The sequence below is a fragment of the Haemaphysalis longicornis genome, unplaced genomic scaffold (genome assembly GCF_048455015.1).
Source record: "Haemaphysalis longicornis isolate Haplotype H1 unplaced genomic scaffold, Haemaphysalis longicornis Haplotype H1 scaffold_7, whole genome shotgun sequence".
Lineage (NCBI taxonomy): Eukaryota > Metazoa > Arthropoda > Arachnida > Ixodida > Ixodidae > Haemaphysalis > Haemaphysalis longicornis.
Window position 1 is genome coordinate 151,196,633 of NW_027526422.1, and position 21,188 is coordinate 151,217,820.

The 21,188-nt window shown below is 47.1% G+C and overlaps 2 protein-coding genes across 2 annotated transcripts in view; one reads left to right on the plus strand and one right to left on the minus strand.

Annotated features, from left to right (window-relative positions):
* LOC144147136 (endothelin-converting enzyme 2-like) overlaps window positions 1-8,283 on the plus strand; it is a 76,666-nt gene extending 68,383 nt beyond the window's left edge. The window contains exons 15-18 of the mRNA XM_077679208.1: window positions 1,276-1,341; window positions 2,772-2,855; window positions 6,244-6,320; window positions 7,304-8,283. Coding sequence (XP_077535334.1) covers window positions 1,276-1,341; window positions 2,772-2,855; window positions 6,244-6,320; window positions 7,304-7,388 — 312 coding nt within the window. The 3' untranslated portion in view covers window positions 7,389-8,283. The remainder of the gene's footprint in view (window positions 1-1,275; window positions 1,342-2,771; window positions 2,856-6,243; window positions 6,321-7,303) is intronic.
* A 142-nt stretch (window positions 8,284-8,425) lies between these two features.
* The window catches only part of LOC144147135 (general transcription factor 3C polypeptide 3), a 72,135-nt gene continuing 59,372 nt past the window's right edge, over window positions 8,426-21,188 (minus strand). The window contains exons 19-20 of the mRNA XM_077679207.1: window positions 14,544-14,836; window positions 8,426-11,054 (exon numbers count right to left, since the gene is read on the minus strand). Coding sequence (XP_077535333.1) covers window positions 10,944-11,054; window positions 14,544-14,836 — 404 coding nt within the window. The 3' untranslated portion in view covers window positions 8,426-10,943. The remainder of the gene's footprint in view (window positions 11,055-14,543; window positions 14,837-21,188) is intronic.

Sequence of the window (21,188 nt, forward strand, 5' to 3'; positions counted from 1 at the left end):
GTAGACTGAACAATGCACTTGAAGTTCGCTTGAAAACCCATACATGTGAAGTCACAGCAGACGTCATGAAACACACAATTTGGCAGTAGAATAAAAAATTTAACTTAATCTGATTAATTTCTCAGTAAATAAAGCATCACTTGCTGCCGGAAAAGCACTGGGGGCTCTATAAAACACCAAATCTTTCGAATAAAACGAACTTGTATTTTGTTTGCGTAACCTTTTTAGAGTGTGTGAAGGCATCATGATTGCCTGGTCCTATTTTTGGGAAAGGGGAAGAGTCCTGGGCTCTCTCTTTGAGCTGCAAAAATTCTGCACTACGCAATAGCTGCGTCTCATCAGTGGGCTGAAAATGTATAATACTAGGACACACAGCTATGCTTTCACAACTGCCCATCCTTGCGTACATCTGCAAGTGTGCAGTGCTGCGTCGTGTTGGAGTAACGCTGTTTGAAATGGAACATCAACTCTTCTACAGGGCAAACTTTGGTTAAATGCAGAGTTAAGTTTCCTTTTTTCATTCATTTCCAGGTTACCACAGCAAAAATGCTGTAGTGGATTTGGAAAGAGGCATGTAATTCACCTGCTCATGCATTGCATTGTGGTGGATGCCTTAGCTAGTTATGTTAAGGCTAACTGTAAGCGCCAAACACGAAATAAGCATTGCCACACACTTGATGAGTATCCCTTCAAGAACAATGTTTTTGGCCACTCTTTTTTTCCACGAGCCATACGCGCTTGGAATGCCCTGCACCCCACTGTGTTGACAAAGCCGACAGTTGACAAATTTGTTATTAGAGCAAGTGAATCTGTACTGACTTTTATGTAGCCATGATTTCCTGAGTTGACGATGTTGCAAGTTTTAACTCTGTCTGTGCAATTACGTTTTGTATTTGTTTTTATTTCCTTGCCCCAGCAATTCAACCGATGTTTATATTCATGACGACTCTTTGCCTATCACTACGCCGAATTTTGCACTACGTCCGAGATATATGCTTGAAATCCCAAGTGCTTGAAACATGTATTTTTAGTCTGTGTATTGTTTGTTTTTGCAATGTGACACCACTCCTGTAATAATCCCATCATGGGATTGACAGTATCCTGAAATGAAAATACAAAAATGAAATGATATGAATGTGGGTTTTGCTCAGTTGACTTGCAACATGTGTGTCAGTACACATGCAAACAGAAATGACATTCTGTATTGTAGCAGCTTTACTGTGAACCCACACGTGTACACGTGACGAGTAATAACACCCTCCACTTGCCTTGCAGGTGAACGGTCCCTTGGTTGCACCAGAGGCCCTGGCAGATTTGGCGGGCGTCACGGCGGCCTTCAGGGTGCGTGACTCTCTCCTACGCTGTTAAAGACTACAATGCGCACGCGCGAGTTTTGAAGCGAAAGCTTTCTTAGTGGGACCAAAGGCGTCCTGTCAAAAAACTAATGCATTTCCCCATAGATCATTTGGCGAACAGAAAAGCTCTGATAATAGAGAGTTGTGCTAACCGTTTTCGACGGTCCGCTCCGGCATCGGTGGCACACTCGGAGCAACCGGAGCCAATGCCGTTCGCAGCCAAGCGTGCCACGCATGCGCGGTGGGGCTCCCGCTTGCTATCGGAGCAGAGCGTACCGTGAAAAATGCTCAGCTAAAACTCACTAATATCTCTGGGCACACGGCGCATGCATGAAACCAGGCTTCCGTGGTGTTCGGACCGTTACTTGAAAATTGTGAAAGGGAACGCTTCTAGATAAGATAATGCAAGCATCAATCATGACGGAGGAGTACAATACATACCTTTATCTCATAAACTGCGCATCGCTATAGGTTGTATTCTCTAAAGGGACATGCATGCGGACAACCATGTGTGTGCGCCGTCGCTGGTTACCTTGGGCTCCGCAAGATGGCCGTACTTGTTGTCTGTGCTAAGCATACGACGTGTGTTTGACGTTCCAACCTGCCCCCCACCCAAAGCAAAGCCTCGGCACCAGTGTCAGTGCGATTAATGACGTATCTGTTGACACCACCATTGAGAATCGGGCTGAAACGGGGTAGACGCACGCTGCTGTTTTTTTCTCTGCGAGGCGTGGACGCAGTGGCAGAAGTTGCGCCATGATTATGCCGAAGAGGCATGGACATGACTGTCTCTAGTGTTGCCAAGTGAAGACATTGACAGCTAGACTTTTCAGTTAATTCCATCCATACATTTACCTAGTTTGTAGATGCGTTTACTTAGTGCGCGAAAAATCGTCGCATGGGTTCGTTCTTCACGATCATTTGAAGGTTTGTCGAACGAGCCCTTGAACAGAAGGTTTGGCGATGAATTGGACGTAGTTTCAACGAAGGTTGGACGTACTTTTTGCGAAGCTTTTCAAGCACTTTTGACGCATTTTTGATTGAGAAAGCTTCCGTGCTTCTCTCAACCTTCTTTGGGAGTGGATGGTAAAGTTTTTTGTCTCGTGCACCACGAGTGACGTGACGTGTGTGCTTTATTCTCCTGCATTGCAAGTAACTTTTTTGGATTGTCCACTGCACGAAGTTTCTGCTAACTGGAGCGCCGAGCAATTCTCTTTGAATTTACTATTGCAAGAACTGTTTGTCTGGTGTCCTCTAAGTGCATGCAACTCTGACGTGCATCAACTGGGCTAACAAGTCCACTTCCTGCCAGAGGATCGCCGAAGGCTGTGTGCGACATTTTAGTTGAAGTTGCACCAAGTCGAAGCTGTATCGAAGTGGCAAAAAGGAGCTTATGCGTCGTTGTGTTGTGTGCAGGCATTCGAGTCGAGGTCGAGCAACGATAAACTGCCTGGCCTCGACTGGATGCCAGAGCAGCTGTTTTTCATCAGCTATGCCCAGGTGAGGAGCGACATTTCTCTCCCGTAATTTATCACCCAGAATTATCTGGCGCATTTCGAAAAGATTCGAAACGAAAAGGATGTTGCAAAAATGACGAACGCACAAGAGAATGATCAGCACTGTGTCTGTTCATCCTCTCTTTCTTGTGTGTTCATTGTTTCTGTGATGTTCATTTCTCTCAAAAACACACCCACTCGTCCAATTGCCTGTTCTGGCAAGTTACATTTCTGGTGTGTAAGATTGCATGTGTTGAGAATTAAATGCAGTGTACACGATGAAAGAAAATGTGAAGTGTCTGTGGGATTAGGTGGGCAAAGTTAAAAGTACTGTGGTGCAGAATTTAGCACGCCCAAGGACCCACAGACATACTAACTATCACAAGTAGGGTTTCCTATGAATGCATTAAAATAGGCAAGTTCCATATGATTGATTGATTGATTGTAGGGTTTAACGCGCCGACGCAACGCAGGCGATGAGGTGCGCCGTAGTGGAGGGCTTCGGATTAATTTTGACCACCTGGGGATTTTTAACGTGCACCGAAATCACGTACACACGGGCGTTTTTGCTTTTCGCCTCCATCAGAAAAGCGGCCGCCGCGGCCAGGAATCGAACCTGCGACCTCGTGCTCAGCAGCGCAACGCCTTAGCCACTGAGCCACCGCGGCGGGTGCAAGTTCCATATAAACCGGAATATAGGTCGACCCCCTACCTTGAGGTGGGGAAAGTTGACAAAAAAAATAATTCGGTAGAGAAGCGGACACGCAATGTCTATATTTATTTTTGACACCCGTCCATCACTGCCACTCACTATGCCTGCCGAAGTCACTCATCTGAGCTGTCAGAGTCGTCCGAGGATGACTGCTTCTCACTGTCATCTTCAGTGCCGTCGAGCGTGTTGCTGATGGAGCACTTCCTTAATGCTCGTGCAACCATGTCGTCGGGCAGCAACTGCCAAGAGAAGGACACCCAGCTTGAAACGGTCACGAGGGATGGTCTTCGCAGCCGGCTTGTAGGTGTCTTTTCGTTGTCGCCGGCTATCCACTCATTGTACAGTTCGCGGAGCCGGTCCACGGATGGCCTCCGCTCTAACCGGCAGCGATCGTGAGCGAAGTTCCAGAACGAAGTTTGCCACTTTGTTCTCCAACTCGGGGTGCACCGCTTGACGTCCACGGAACGATCTGTTCCGGGGCTGGCACGCGCACAGCTTAGCTTTCTGGCTTCGCCAGTACCGCGCACTTTTCTCCAAAAGGCCAAACTGGTGTTGCGCCGCCATATTCCCATTGTGCTCAGCGACTCAGCTTAAATGCAGCGGTGAACTGGCGTCGACTTCCGCCAGTCATCTAAGAGCAGACACGTACAGAAATCCATGCACGCACACACACAAGACCTGTAAAAGGCGAAAAACTAGACAAAAGCGAAAAGAAATAAAGCCCTGATAGAGCGAGAGCGCAGATCCGCTCGCTACGAAAATCCGCAAATGCTTGCACGGCAGCTTGCACTTTGTTGCCAGGCAACAATTTATATTCTGCCAATGACCGCTACATAAGACGAGGGGTGACTTTTGTGCGGATTTTTTGGGGAAAAAAACTCGACCTATATATCGGTTTATATGGTAGTGTCAGAAATACATGTGTAATCAATAGTCTGTGCTGAAGAAGGTATCTGTTTTTCAGGAATTTGACTTCATAAGAGACTGTTATTTAGAAAAAGAAAAGAAAAATGAGGCACAACCATAGCAAGCAGCGAGTGCACAGCTTTGAAACAGCAAAAAATCCACTACAAATAATTTTGAAGAAGCAAGACTAGTTTTTTTCATGTGGTTGCCTGAAAATTGTCGTACATTACATAATGCAAACTGCTTCGTTGCATAGCAGAAATACTTTTGCTTCCAAGTTGAATAGGACATTTCCGTGGCACATTTGGCTTAAAGGGGCCATCAAGACAAACCTTTGTTTAGTTTGGAAGCTTTCTAGCCTTCAGTTCCACATTCCAGCCACAAAAGACATTTTTTAACTGGAAAAAATGCGATAATTATTTAAAAGCGTTGAAATTTCACACTACAGTGACATAATGTGGGCATAGGTGTTGTAATGTGCACCAGCACTAAGAGCACACATCACTTTGTCAACTGCTCATCAGCGCTCAAGTGATGCGATCAAACAGGACTAAAGGCCCCACTATGTACTCGCCTTGTTGTCGTAGCTCGCCCCACGACGTGCCGTAGTCACGGTGCCCCACACAAGCTTTGAAAAACAAGCGGTCTATATAGTCATAACCGCTCAAAACTCGTGAACCGCTGGCGCCTGTCGTACACCTCCCTGTTGTTTAGTCCAAAGAAAACTGCGGGCACATTTGAGGCAAAATACACGTAACTAACCGGCAGCGCCCGCGTTCATTTAGATGAGAATGCGCACTGGGTTGGTTTTTACGGTAGTAAGCAGAAAAAAGTGGCAGTACAAGAAAATATGGCGCCTTCTAAACTGTGCACTAAGGCGCCGGCACGGACGGAATGAAAAGCAAGCAAAAAAAGAACGAAACTCCCACTCGCGCTGTTTCAGGCAGGCGGCGCACAAGCGCTGCGAAGGCGGGAAATTTGAACGGCGTCGGACAAACCTCCGTTGATTTCATCAAGAGAGGAGCGAGACAGGGCGGCAAAGAGTGTAGCAGTGAGCGGATAACGGCGCCATCGCACATTATGGCGAATCACTGCTCCACACTTCCGGCAGCTTTCACATTGAGTGAAATGGCTTTAATTTTTTCTTGCCGTTTAAACGCGGGTTCGTTTCTCGGCTGCGGTGGCCGCTTTTCTGATGGAGGTGAAAAGCCCAAACGCCCGTACATTCGAGATTTCAGCGCACGTTAAAGATCTCCAGGCGGTCAAAATTAATGCGGAGCCCTCCACTACGGTGCGCCTCATCGCCTGTGTAGCATTGGCGTGTTAAACCTCATAATCATCATCAATTTTTGCTTGGTGGTGGCTTAGGTCAGCAGCGGCTGCCAATCGTATAAAGAAGATTCTGTGATGTCCTAGAGAAATCGCTGGAAAGTCTCGAGGGTGTCGGCACTGCTCTGTATATTTTTTGAATGTCCAGATTATTTGTTTCAAGTTTTTAATAATACATATTGGCATCATTTTCATCAGGACAAAAGTCTTTGTAATAAGCCAAACTTGTATTTTTTCTTCGTCGCCCTTGTAAGAACGATTCAATCTGCACAGTAAAAGCAGTTTTGGTGGGGCCCCAACACTTCGAGCCCTAAAATGGAGACAGCTCTGTCCTTTTTGCTCCGCTGAACGAGAGCTGTCCACTGTGTTAGTGATGGACTGGTCAATGTGTGAGCCTTGTTGCCGCTGTTTCCTGAAGACGGTCGGTTGGCCTGCTCTCTTGCAGTCCATGTGTGAACAGCTGTCTGTGAGGCGAGCGCTCATCTGGAGAAACGTCAGCACGTCTGCACCCAAGAAGCTCAGGTGAGGGCCCTTCATCGACGTCAAAGGCGTAGGAATTTCAGGATGGCATTCATCGAAGGCATTTTGGGCCTAAATTTGAATATGGGTTCCTGTACAAGCATGTAACGTCTAAAAGCCAGCCGTTGATACCTTTGCGTAGTACATGTTGCAACCTTCGCTGCGGCGTCAACTGCTCTTCATCGGGAGGAACGTTTTCTCGTGACATCGTAGAAGTTGTAACTTTGACGAGTCTGACATTTCTGTTAAATGCCGAAAATACCAAAAAGGAACAACTACAAAAAGTGTGACAATGGTTGCCCATCACCAAGGATAAAAAGTGGCTCTGCAAAGCAGTGCGTGGGCTTCCTTATCTACAAGATGTTAACTGGGTCTGTTAACCGCATTACCACTGTGCATTGTTGGATCAAAGCCAAGAGATAAGACCCAGAAGTGTTCAGCCACTAAGGTTGGGAAAAGTAGTAACGCAGCAGATGAATGTACTGATGGGCATGTTGGTACATTTTAGCTTGAAAAAACAGTGCAGATGGGACTAAGCAAGAAGTACACAACACAGGCACTGATGAACAACTGTGCGCATTTTAATGCGTCAGGAAATTATACATGAACAAGAGAAGAAACTAAGAAAATCAAAATAAAATTTGGCATGAAATGTGGTGTTCAAAAGATATGTTGAGACAGCAACACCATTCGCCGTATGACGATTTATCGACACCTAGTCATGCCACGTATGTGGTGTAACGGACAGTTCACTGATACACATGCTCCCTTTCCTGTTGATTGCAAACGCTTTGAAGATCTCCCTCTCCCTTTCGCTTTTCATTTTTTTCTCTCGTTCATGTATATTTTCCTGCCGCATTAAAACGCGGTCAATTGTTCGTCGGCGCCTGTGTTGTGTTTCTAGCTTAGTCCCATTTTCTGCGCTGTTTTTTCAAGCTTTAAACCAAGCTACTGAGGGGGAAAAAACTTTTCTCTCCTAAACGCAGGGTGGTCCAGACCTTACAGCAGCTCCCAGAGTTCGGCCGCAGCTTCGGGTGCAGTGGCGAGCGCAACGTCTGCCACGCGTGGTGAGGTTACTCCCCGCTGGTGCATCATCATCGAGGCAGCCTCCTGCCGCAGTCTAGGAGGGCATCCAGTGGAGCAACCGGCAAGCGAGCGTCGGCCGCACAGTGGCCGTGCAGCTCCCACACTGCCATAGAGCTTTAACTGATATGTACCAGAGGGAAATCCGTCACTGCAATCGCGTGCCATCGTGGGCACTGCCATACCGGCTAGAACCGTTCCTCTCCGACTTGGCTGGGCTTGCCACGTGGCTTTTTTTCGCTCCAGAAGCCAAAGCCAACAAAAAAGCGCAAAAACATTTTTCTTGTTCGTCCCGCAGAAAGCTTGTAAAAAAATCCTTTACCAATACAGCTTTTGGAGCTTCGCTTTTCTGTTGATAAAACAACTCTAAGTAATAATTTTATAATAATAATGTAGTTTTTCTTGCAGCCATAGGCAACATTCCAGCCTGTTTACGAGCCATGCCAAGGACAAGAGGAACGCTCCTACCTGGTACACGACAGCACACTCGCTGAAGCGTGGCTTGCACTTACGCCAAATTTCCCTCTGGTATATATTATAGTATAAAACTCTATGAGAGTAGAGAGCAAGAAGAACGTCTCGAGCGGCCAGACCTTCGTTGCCGGTGGTGGTGTGGACGAGACGAGCAAGCCCCGTCACGTGAGAGCAGAGGAAGAGAGGCATCTTCTCCAACTCTCCGGCGGTTGCGGTCTAGACCGCTTCATCTGAACTGACTTTTATCCAAGGGTTAGGGGTGTGTTGTGTGTGCATGCATCTGTAGACACGTGCGGACTCGCGTAGCATGTCTTGTACAAAGATCCATTCCAAGTTGTTTCTCTTCGTTTTTGTTTTTTTTAGCATTCATGTCCACCGCGTAAGAAAGAATAAATGCTCTGTCAGTGTCCTTACTGTGCCATCTCCTTTCTGCTGGTACCAGAATGACCGGTCATCATTCTGGTACAAAGCCTATGGGTAACGGAAGAACAGCGTCTGTCACAGAAGACATCCCTGTGGGTGCCGACAGGAGTGCTCACGTGATGCCAAGCCAGCTGCTCGTTCCAGCACCATCACTCCACTATCTTGCTCTCCAAATGCCTTTGATTTGAATGTCACTTGACTCAACTGCCAACTCTACGTTGTTACTCTACATGTTCTATCGGCATTTTGCTGGTGTTCGAGTTAATGAAGCACTGCAGAAGACATTGGACACTTCCCTTTGGCGCACAAATTTTCACATCCTTATGAGCCACGCCTTTGCGTGAATGTTACAAAACAAATATTTGAAGATAAATACATACTTTCAAGTTGTTTTGGTTCACATTCACTTAAACTATGGGTGCAAGGGGCATTCTGCTTCATGCTACAGCAAGAGCAGTGTGGCCAGACGAAAAAAACACGTCGCTAGACACTAGCAATTGTCAAACTTAATTTCAGTTTAGTAGACGAGAACACCACTTTTGTTCACGCTCTTGCCTGTTAGCCGCAGGGCCTTTTTCTCCCCTGAGCTTGGCTCTGTAATTTAATTTTTACAAAAATAAAAACACCTTACAAAAACATACTTACAGAAACAAAAATTTACAAAAACAAAACAGTGGCGGCACTGTAACATGGCAAGGATGAAGCGGCTGAAAAATGTTTGTTTGAACTGAGATATTGATCCTGGTCGAGCATGAGCACGTAACACATGCAAGATTTGGTGCATCAGTGATTTTGAGTCGGTGGCAATGGTGCCTGTCATTTGGGAGCCCTTCTGCGGTAGCCCCAACCAATCAGGCAACAAAGTTGTTGGTGGCTGTTGCAAAGCACACAGAAGGAACAAGAACTGCCAACCACAAAGGGACGGGCTTCCATGCTGCATGCTGACGTCACACAGTGGTGTTGCCATCCACACATGTAAGTGGAGAATGTGGTAATCACAGTCCGACTTATTAAGGGGGGACATGGTTCTTAATAAAACACTTAAAATCTTTTAATATTTAAGTAAACTCTGTGAAACTTGCCAGTCGTGCTGCTTTTTCCCCCACTGATTGATTCACGTTCGTGCCAGCTCATTTTTGTCGTGTTTTACTGCTTGCGCCATCTACTGGAGCCTTTTGTAACTTTTGAACTTGGAACATTGTCATGAGGGGGCGCCGCGAGCAATTTGTTTTTTCACAGCATATTCTTTTTATTAGTTATCGCAAAAACCAAGCAGCCATGTATTTTTAATTAAAAAATATGCTTACAACAATGTTGACCAGTATGTGGTGTATAATGAAGACCCCAGATGGCGCCACCCTCCCTGCACGCAAGCTGTGGAATCCAAGACCCGAAATGTAAGCACGGGCAACCAGAGCGACAGAACGCGAGGCGGAAAAATGGCAGGAGAGAGAGAAACACACTCGTGCTACGTTGCACTGTTCGCATAAAATAAACCCAGTATTCGCTTAGAAGCAAGAACACTACAAAGTATGAACACTGCCACCAGATATAGTAGTTGAGAAAAGCTTTGCCTGCACAAGCATCATGCTCAAGCAATCTTTTAACTTGCTGCATGTGTGCTTGGCGTTTGCTCTCCGCCTCTCCACATCACTGCGACCGCGTTGCCACATCCCGTCCCATGCAAGCCCCGAGAAAGTTGACGCAGTTTATTGGCTTCCACTTGAACAACATACTATTAATGCCTGCACTAGATGCAACCGCACACACGCTACCACCATACTATGGTGGCACTGACACCACTCTGCAGTACTCGCGAGCACCAACACACGTATTGCCACGTTTCAGTAATAATTAAAATGAAAAGCGAACTGATTGATTGATTGATTGTAGGGTTCAATGCGCCGGCGCTACACAGGCGATGAGGCACCTTGTAGTGGAAAGCTCTGGATTAGTTTTGACCACGTGGGGACCTTTAACGTGCGCCGAAATCTCAAACACGAATGTTTTTGCTTTTCGCCTCCATCAGGAAAGCGGCCACCACGAGCGGGAATCGAACCCGCGTCCTTGGGCTCACCAGCACAACGCCTGAAAAGCGAACTGCCGACATCCTGCCGGTCACAAGGGGGCAGACATTTCCCCTCTAAATTCACACAAAGTTGACATTTGTGCTCTTGAAATCTCGTGTTTCAGATAACTTAATTAAATCACGCAAGCAGCCAAATTCACGTGGCTTCATTCACTGTTTCCGGAGCGTGGAATACTATATCACAATTGTCGCAGCAATCTCATTCCCGCCGTCCAATGCACGCAACTCACCATGAGGGGGCCGCACCACACAGGCATAGTCACAAGGGAGCAGACAGTAATTCCACGCAGTGTTGCTCGCTGCAGGGTTGAGGGAACAAGTGAATCCAGTGGATGCTCCCACACCACTGATATTGCCACAGCTTGCAAGTTATCAGCACAACACGCACGAAAATAACGAAGACAACGCGTAAATGTTGCGTGCATCCACCATCCATTGTCCAGTCAGCGTCTTCTACACGGTCGGTGCGCGGAACTTTTGCAGGACTTGAGTGGACGCTCAGACACAAGAGTTGGTCACTGGTAACTGTTCAGTGCAGTGGTGTCACTGCAGTCTTCTCAGATTATGCAGTAGCGTGAAATGTAGCTGCTGGCCAGCTCCGTGTTGCCACTGCTGAGGTAGAGCTGGCTCAAGTTGAATGCGATCTCCCGTCGCAAGTCAAATATCTCCTGCATGGAAAACCAAGACGTGTCAAAGTGCGCATGTGCTTCTCTTGTGTGCAACAGGTGGTGATGATGATTATCAGTTTATAAGGCCAGAGTGATAACGGGGGTGTTAAGGGGGACACTGCTCTTAAAACAGCCTCCATTAATTTTGAAGTAAACTCTGTAAAACTGGTCAGTCTTGATGCTTTGTTTCCCACTGATTTCAAATACTATGCCATTATTTTTTGAGCCAGTCATCTAGCTTCCAAGATTATCTGAGACAAATGGTCATTTTTGGAGGAACAATAGACAAAACAGTGTTAGCCATAAAACTGTAATCTTTATATTTTCCAATTCTATGACACCCTGGTAAGTGCAATAAGAGAGTCGGTCTTTGGTGTACTGCTTGGAACTAATTTTACAGCTCATTAAACCTTGGTGGTGCCAGTGGCAAAACCATTTGAAATGCCCATTTCAAACACCAAAGTTCAATGAGCTGACAAATTAGTTCCAAGCGGTGCATCAAAAAAACGATTCTCTTACTGCACTCAACAGGGTTTCATAGTATCGGGAAACAAAGATTACAGTTTTATGGCTAGCACTGTTTTGTATATTATTCCTCTAAAAATGACTAATTATCTCTAATTATCTCGGGAACTAGCTGAGTGACTCAAATAATAAGGGCATATTTGAAATCAGTGGGAAAAAAGCAGCAAGGCTGACAAATTTCGCAGTTTACTTCAAAATTAAACGAGGCTGTTTTAAGAGCCATGTCCCCCCTTAACTAGTAAAACCAGAAAGGTAAAAATTGGAAGGTTTAGAAGACAAGATGACTGGCTTGTAGAACCAGGTTTTGACTATGCATGGTAAGAAATGAGGTGTAAAAATTTAGTCTTGGTTGAAAACTTCAAAATGTGTTTAATAGGAAACATGGGATCACTGGCTAAAAGGTAGGATGGGTACACTGGAATCTGTAGTTCAAAAGTTCCGATTTGTGCCGTGTTGTGTCAAGTGCAAACAGGCCCAAACTTATTATTGCCTCGACTGGGTTCTAATCAGTTAGTTTTGTCATATCACTTGAATGATAATGTGCACATAACACACTGATACATATGTTTTTAGAGCGGGCTCATAATACGTCACACCTGCCTATAATATACAACAGTTCAGGCCAAAATTTGAAAGTAGTATTGCATTCTCTTGGTCAAGAAAAAAAGAACATCATTCATGAGTAGAATGGAACTGAGTGAGTTACCAAAGGCTAGCTTTTTTTTTCAAATTAGTCAAAGTTGTATATTGTCTTCATGTCCCCTCCATGGATGTGAAGCCCAGTGCTTTCCAGGACACATTTCACGAGCCAACACTCCCCGCGATCAACTGAAATTACCCACATGTGCTTGGAACGGGGCAGGTTGGGGCAAGCAATGTACAGTCGAGTCCACTTATAGCGGTACTGTTACGGCACCGTCCACTTTTGTGTGCTTTCTATGGTAAAATAAACCGCTTATTACAATGCTCCAGTGCGGCGATATCGGACATAACGAGTGAATCCTGTTACAGCATGCACCGAAAATGCGAGCTGGCACTGGCGGCAGCCTCACATCCCTTCCACTACTCAGAAAACGAGTCAACTGCGCCACTTACGACGAAGCCAGGGGAGGAGGGGAACAGTTTTCCTTCTAAACCCCCCTCCTGGTGCTGCTGCTTTGGCATCGTCCCTGCGTTCGCCTGTTGTATCACGTGCGTGCCGCTTTGAATATGACTAGGTGCCTCTTCAACTGCCCCCGTTTTTCCGCAGAAGGGACGTCAGGGGTGACGTTTTGGAAACGTCACAGTGCCTCATGAAAGAGGCAAAAGTTGCGCTGATACGTGCTGCGGACAGTGCTGACAGTGACGACCCTGACGACGCAGTTGCACAGCCTACTCAGGTAGTGTCTTCGCAGGAGGCCCAACGCATGATACAGTCCCTCAGAGACTTCGTTTCTGCCAAGGACCTCTCGCAACGTTCGCTCAACTGGTGAAACACTTATGGATGCCCTTAAAAAAGATGTGCGCCAGCTTCGCGTGCAGCAAACGAAGCTAACCGACTGTGGCTTCTTTTCTGCAAATAAGTAGCAGTACAACCTTAGTTGCATGCGAATAAAATGTTTTGAGGTCTGTCTCGTCATTTTTTTTTTCGCGCCCCGCTTATAACAATAATCGGTTACAATGATGGTAGTATTTCCTTGGCAGTTGGATATTGTTATAAGTGGACTCAACTGTACATACACAAGCACATAACATGGCATAAACAGCAAAGATGCCAGTAAAGCCTGCACGACAATAATTCAAATTTTTTATCAAAGGTTATAGTATAAGTGGTGCATGTTAAAGTAATCATCCTTCGCAGACGGCGTCACGCTGAATCCGGAACCAATCCTGTCGACTGCGCTAGTAATGACCAGGTTCGCTCAGCACCGTTGAACGGAGACGTGACGGTTAGTGTTCCATTCGCGATGAACGTAGTTTGTGTTTGGAGGCTGCCGACAACGTTAGGGAGACACCAATGCACATTTTGTCTAGTCCTCACGAACGGTTGCACCTTTATTTCTAGTTGGCACTTCCCCTTTCCAAATGGCCGATGGTGCGTCGTGGAGCTTCTAAAGCTGAGCTTTGTAACAAACAGCTATACATTCGGGTACAACGTAATTAAGAACGACAACAAAAATTGCCCCGTGCCTCGTCCCCACCACCCACTGTTCCTCTGCATGGTGCAACGAGTGCATTACCGTATTTCAAACATAAGCTCTTTCCGTAATTTTTTGGTGTCAATCCACCTATAAGTTACCACAGTGAGCACAAACAAACTATGCCAGAAAAAGCATAGAACGTTGCCCGTTAGGTGCAATCTTCTTTCAAAACTTGCGTGCATGCTAACATCTGGGTCTGTCGCTTTGGCAAACTGATACAGTACATGAGCTACTGCCATTGTTAACTTGCACCTGAGTGTAGTATAGGTGGTATTCATTGAAAAGTTTAGCTGTCAATTTCTTCGCTTGGCCACACTGAAATGGCCACGGACATGGCGCGGCTGGTGCCACTGCGGCAGCGCCCTGAAGAAAAAATAACACCGTGCGTCGTCTGCTCCGCTTCAACCCGATTCTCAACGGTGGTGTCAACAGAGTTGTTAATCGCACTCACATTGGAGTCGAGGCATTACTTTGTGTTCGGCGGGCTAGAGCTTGGAATGTCTAGCCCATATCATACGCCTAACACGGACAAGTACCGCCATCCCACGGAGCCCGACGTAACCAGTGACGGTGCACTCACATGGTTGCCGGCATGAGCGCCTCACTATTGAATACAGGCTATATGTTAGTATGAGACTCTGCGTTTGTAAGGCACAAAACGACGACGAGCGTGCCGCTCTGGTGACGTTAACGATAGCGGGCGGACAACAAGAGATACCGGCATGTTGGGAATATGATACCGGCATGTCGGGAATACGATACCGGCATGACGGGAATACGATACCGGCATGTCGGGCACGGCAGGGGGCTGCTCGAGGGCCTGCCGGTACAGCTGGGAGGCCAGGTGAGGGAGCCCCATCTGGTGCAGGGCGCGCCCCACATTGTACAGGGCCTCCTGCGTCATGAGGCCCCGCGCCTGGCGGTACTTCCCCAGAAAGGCCACCGCCTGCACCACCATCCAGTGGCGGCGCGCCGAGAACTTCTGGCACGCTATGTGCACCATGCACAGGCCCGCACACAGCAGCAGCAGGGGGTTGTCTGCCTGGTTGGGCTGCTGCAGCAGCTGCACGTACTCCGCTGTCGTGGGGAGGAAGGAGCAGGAACTTGTGTTAGGGGGACACCCAAGTGAACTTGTCAAGCTCCTGTTTTTGCTTGCACCGCGTAAACTGGCTCAAATTAACACTTTTCATTGCTTATCCGGGCGATAAGGCGGTATTTTACAAAATCCGAAAAAAGAAAAAGTACTATGTGCGGTCGGCGGCGGCCACACCAACTAAAGCAGTGACGTCCACACGAGGTGCTACGTGATTGGACGATATTCAAACCAGTTTTGATTTTGGTTCTGTGAAACAACATGCTTGGCATCCAGAGTTATCGTTGGCTGGGCATTCTCGATATCTCAGTAATCGGCATATCGCACTTCTGCCATGTTGTCGGCTGTAAAATGCCTAAGATAAGCCTCCCAGGACGGCTTGGAATGGTAGCAATCACTAGCCGAGGCCTACGCAGTGGATGAACGCCCTTTGCGTCCCCGCAGACGCTCAAACGCCATGCTCTTTTGCCCCATATTTGGAGCTTCCCTCACTCATGCCTGCATCGTAAAAAGCGTGCTCACACCAGGCCAAGGCTCTGCTGATTTTGGCCTGTGCCCACTGCCCGCAAGCAGTTGGTGCTTATGGCAACAGCGTGCCAACGAGAACTGGCTAGCACGTCAGTGTCAGCCTGCACGCGTTCTGTGAACTCACTCGCGGAGCAATGAACGTTACAGCACAAAAATGGTAAATTCAGTATAGAAAACACTGCCCAAAAACAAATAAATCAACTTAAAAAAAATAAATACAACATCCGCTATCGAATTCGAACTTGTGAATTGCAAAACAACACACCCAGGGCTCCAGGCCACTCGGCCATAAGCCAGCACTGCCAGGGGCAGAAATATCAATATATAAAGTATAGCCAGCTTACATTTTTATTTACTTTTAGCATTCCAAGCAGCTTAGATGACTATTTCTTGAATAACGCTCGCGCAGTAAGCATCCCCCAAATCCTCACAAATATATCTCATCTCTAGCGAACGGAAAAGCGTTCGCAGATGTGTGGCCGTGCTGCTGACTGCTGTGCTAGTTCACCCAGCGCCAAAAGTGCTCCCCGCACCTTGGTCTACCACTGTACGATAAAAGTTTCGGTTGATTTTAATTCCTTAGTACCTATATTAATTTCGCTGACTCTTCTCCCGCCTTCAATTGGACTTAGATTTTTCCACTGGCTTACCAGTCAGCGAAGCACCGCATGTGCGCTTGTGCGGAGCAACTTGGACTTAGAGCTTGATATAGTCTACAAACTAACAAAGCCCATACTTCTAGGCACAAACTTGCCGTGGCTTAGTGTCAACTGAGCAAACGAATTGCAACGACCCGCCGGCGGGCAGCCGACTAAATGCTGGGCTGGCTGATTGTGTCGGAGGGTCGGCCAGCCACGCAGATGCGCAGTCACGCCAAGCCACCTCGTTTTGACGTCATACGAAACGTCATAGGAAATCGGCAAGGACAATGCAGAGAGGAAGGAGAGCACTTTCAAATTGATTTTTCTACTGATTAAAGTCGCGTAAACGCAGTGAGAGTGGTCAAAACATGTCCTAGAGACTCCAGACTACAATTTGCACTAGTAATCTCACAATTTTTTCAAATCCCTTCAGTGTCCCGTTAGGCAAAAGCCTCGAGGGCCGCTTTGTGCAAAAAACAGTTGTTGTTGTTACTACCGCTATGTTGCTACACAATGCAGCAGTGAAAAAGCCTTTGATGCGTGTGGCCAAGAGAAGCCATAATGCTTTTGCCTTCAAAGCCTGTCAGCAGACTTAGGGGATCCAAGGAATTTTTAAATTAGTCAATGGCAGCTGACGGTCTGTGTACATGTACGCCGTCACATGTAGCTAGGTTTCGCAGAAACCTCGAATCTTTTCTCCTCAACACATGGCTGCGGCAACCAAACAAGCACATAGGTGCACGGGTTAATACACATCTAGTAAAACACCGTTCCAATGAAACTCGCATGTCCAGGGAGAAAATTCAGTCTCGCAAACTTCATTGCTAGGAACAGGCTAGGAGACAGGGACACAACTCTTACAATCACAGCTAAAGTTCATTCAGGAAAAAGATGCACCAAGCAGGCGCGTAGCCAGAATTTTTTCAGGAATGGGGGGGGGGGGAGGGCGCGGTCGACCAAAAGATGGGGCGGGGAAATATGTAGGCAAGGCTTTTTGCGCGTTGCTTTTCAAACGAAGCTTGAAATAACTGACTTTAACACGCGATTTGTGTATGCTGAACGCTAACAGTAAAGCCCACCTTAAGGAGCTTAGATGATGATAATGATAATGATGATGATGACCTAAATTCGCATTCGCCGGTCTGCGTGTTTCCAAATGCTTCGCTGCACAGAGCACCCATGTGACGTGTGTTTTCACTGCGTGCGGTATTCTCTTGTGTGCCTGCTAAAATGAGCCTGCCTCTGTGGCTCGGTAGCCTCGGCGTAGAGTACTCATAACTGGCACTAACGGCTTCGGTTCGAGCCCCAGTAGGTCTATCTCTTAGGTTTTTTTTTTGTTGTTGTTTTTTCATTTTGTATTTTTTTATTTAATTTTTATCTAAACTAAATCTTCGCATTTTTCTTTTGTTAATAATGGTGGTTTGGTATGTTTTAGGTCGCTTTAGATTTGCGGCCCAGCCAATGACCACGTTTAATTACCGTTCTCCATCGCCTGAACGGTCATGTAACGTGAGTGCTCTGTGCAGCGAAGCGTGTTTGTAAATACGCCGCCGGTCTATGAGTAGGCCACGGGTGGTTCGTTCGTCCGTAGAGCAGGCGGTTACGCGGGTACGTGCTTGTGAGCGTGATCATGAGCGTGCTCGTGATTGGAGCGCAGTCCCCGAAGTTTGTCAGGCGGAAGTGGAGGCCAACACTGGGTGTTTACTACAGTAAAACCTCGTTACAAGAGACACTCAAGGGAGCCGGAAAATGTGTCTCTTGTAACCAAGGTCTCTTGTATCCATAAATTCTAAAAACACTGAGGAGTTGAACTGGATCGCTTTATGAGATACCACCATCAAGGTTTGCTTGATCCCGTCAACAGAAAATTACTCAGGATGACTGAAAGAAGTCCTTCAGGGTAGTTTGCTTCTTGGAGAATGAAGACTGGAGGAGCTTTCTTCCCAACTTCTGGAGGTAGAAGACTTCATCCTGTAAGCCTTCCTGTTGCTGACAGTACTTTGTAGAGCCCTGAGGTGCTCATCAGCTTCCACTGCTGACACTTTTGGCTCCCCAATGTCCTCCTCGTCCTCTTCTTCCAGTTCACACTTGTGCCACGATCGCCTCATCCGTAAGCTCCTCAGAGCACACGAGGTCCATATCTGCAGAGACAAAATCTTGAAAGGACTCTGGAACATGCGCAGACTCTTGGATGAGGGTCCAAGCTTCACTCTCAAGGCCGTCGTCGTCGGTGTCTTCCATCTGAAGCCCCTCTTCCAGCACATCACCACATTTGAAGCCAGCTTTCGTAAAACAGTTTTTTACCACTTCACTTCTTAGCCCATTCCAGACAGCTGAAATTACCTCAACGGCAAACCTCACGTCGATGATAGTTGCACAGTCTTGCTGCATGTCGAACAGCAGGCGTTCCACCAGCCGTGTCCTGTACTGTGACTTGACAAGTGCACAACCCCTTGGTCAATAGGTTGAAGGTGAGATGTGGCGTTGAGAGGAAAAAAAATAACCTTTGTGGCTTTCAGTGCAGGGACTTTGGTGTGGCAAGAAGCATTGTCCACAAAGAGGAGCACATGGCGATTCTGAGCGTCCATCTTCTGGTCGAATTTTAACAGCCAGGAATTGAAAATGCTGGACGTCATCCATGCATTCTGGTTGGATTCGTATGTGACGGGAATGTGACGCCAGTGACTGAAACAGCGGGGTCGTTTCGACTTCCCTATCACGAGGAGACACTCCTTCTCCGTTCCCGACATGTTGCAACAAAATAGAACGCTCACCCGCTCTTTGGACCGTTTCCCGCCGTGGCACGCATCTGACTTGAATGACATAGTCTTCCCTGGCCTCATTTTGTATAATAAGCCGCTCTCGTCCGCGTTGAACACGTCATCGGGGCTGTAACCATGAAGTAGCTGAGGAAGCTTACTATCTTTCTACGAGGACACGCAGTTTAAGTCAACTGAATCGCTTTCTCCCGAGATGCACTTGAACGAGATGCCGTTGCGAGCTTTGAAGCGATCGAGCCACCCTTCACTGCACTTAAAGTCGGCACAATCGAGAAGGAACGCTAGTTGCCCGGCACGTTTCCTGAGCAGCACACCGTTCACGGGAATGTTCTTGGCAAGCGCGTCTCGCAGCCACAACAGTAAGGCTTCCTCCACCTTTGGATAGCTGGCTCCCCGAAGTCTGATTCGCTTTGCCGAGAGTCCACCGTCCTCTTGTTGCTTTAAGATTGCCTCGCGGTTTTTCATAATGGTCTTCCGGGAAAGTCCAAACTTCTCCGCAACCGTCGTTTGCTTTTGTCCGGAGTCCACATCGCTTATGATTTCAAGCTTATCCAGCAGAGAGATCTGCTTTCGCTTTGCTGTTGACATGTCGTACGCTTCACCAGTGCTGCACTGCTCGCTTGCGAAACGTAGCGCCGCACGAAAGTCAAGGCAGCGTAGCGCCTGCACGAAGGTCAAGATGGCGTCCCTTCTGCCGTTGCCGTTCCGTCCCGCGGGTCCTGCGCTACGCGAGGTTCATTTCAGCGGGGTTGCGTTCTCACGCCGTCCAACGTAATTGGCTTCAACCGCAAAAACGTCACAGATAGCTGTGTGCGCAGCCAATCAGGCGAGACTGCTTGAGAATTCGACCGTCCGGAAAACATCGGTAGAAGAGGTAAGGAGGAGGAGGGGGGGGGTGCAGGGGATGTTAACTGCCGACAGAGATGGGGCGAAGCGATAGCGCCGTGAATTATAGAAAGCCCGCGATGAGCGAGGTGCGGAATCCCATCATGACAAAGAGATTCGCTTCAAGCAGCCGGGACGGTCGCCTTCCCTCCCGCCACCGTTGGGCTGCCGACGATTCGTACAACGCACTCTCATGGAAACATGGCGACGGCTCAAGTGTCCGACTTCGACATGTGCTGTGGACGCCGAGGCGGAAATACTACTCAATCGCGCATGGTTGCAGAATCGCTGTAATTTGAAAATAGTCGCAACTAGCGTCACTATTTAGTGACTCGCAACCATGCGAGGCATGACATCTGGCTGCGGAACGGAACAGAATCGAGCCTAGGGTATGAAAATTGCTATGCGTGTGGTTTGTACTACGACGTCGGCTGCCTTGCGTGAGTGTTTTCAGGTTGTGTCTCTTATAAAAAGTGAATAATTTGCTCTAGGGAGCTGAAAATGTTGTCTTTAGTAACCGAGTGTCTCTTGTAACCATGTCTCTTGTATGCGATGTTGCTAACATGGGGAACATAGGGAGACCAACCAAACCATTTTCAAATGTCTCTAATAACCGAGTGTCCCTTGTAACCGTGTCTCTTATAACGAGGTTTTACTGTATCAAGATTCGCATGTTTTAGATTTTCCTTTAGGAAAGGGACTAATAAGTTTTCTTATCAGCTATGAAGTACAGTCGAGCACGATCTGAAGGTCATCGCGCCAGGATCAAGCGGCCACGTGTGCCACCGCCCTACGGTTTCGTTTCGGAACCATGAAAATCAAATTTCGCACTTGTCTCTCTTTTGTTGGCTGTTTCATGCTAGAACAATGGCCCACACGACTGACTTGCCACCCTTTGGGTTTCAAGCTTTATATTTGTTGTTATCAAGCACAGACTTGGTTGACTTTTATCTACGCCGACAATAACGAAACTGGCATGGAAGGTTTGCTAAAGCTGGTGCTCTGTCTGCTTAATTTCAAAGAGTAGCTTTCCCGCAACAACCTTCGAATTGCACTTGACTGTACGTACGGCACATTGGTATATTATGACGGTGAAGCTAGCGAGCGCGCGTCTTTGTCCTTAAGTAATCGCCTTTTGTTATTTTTTGCGCTAGTAATGTGAACAGTAAACTTACGCTTAGCGGAACACCTTATTGCACTGCTGTTGAATGTTGAGCTTGTTGCGACGTTTCTGAAATTTCATTCTATTTCTATCCGTTAAATCGACCAGACACGGCTTCAGTAAAATTCCGGTTAAGCAAATACACAATACTGATTCGAACCAAGAAAGAGGACAAGGGAACAATGAAATAGTGTCAAAAAGACAAAGCTCCGCAATAAAGAGAATTGTACAGTTTTGCTGATGTGGAGGAAATACAAGATGGGAAGAGCAATGCTTTTCACACAGCAGAAATTGTGTAACTGCAATAGTCAATGAAATGCGATGTCAGTAGAAAAATAAA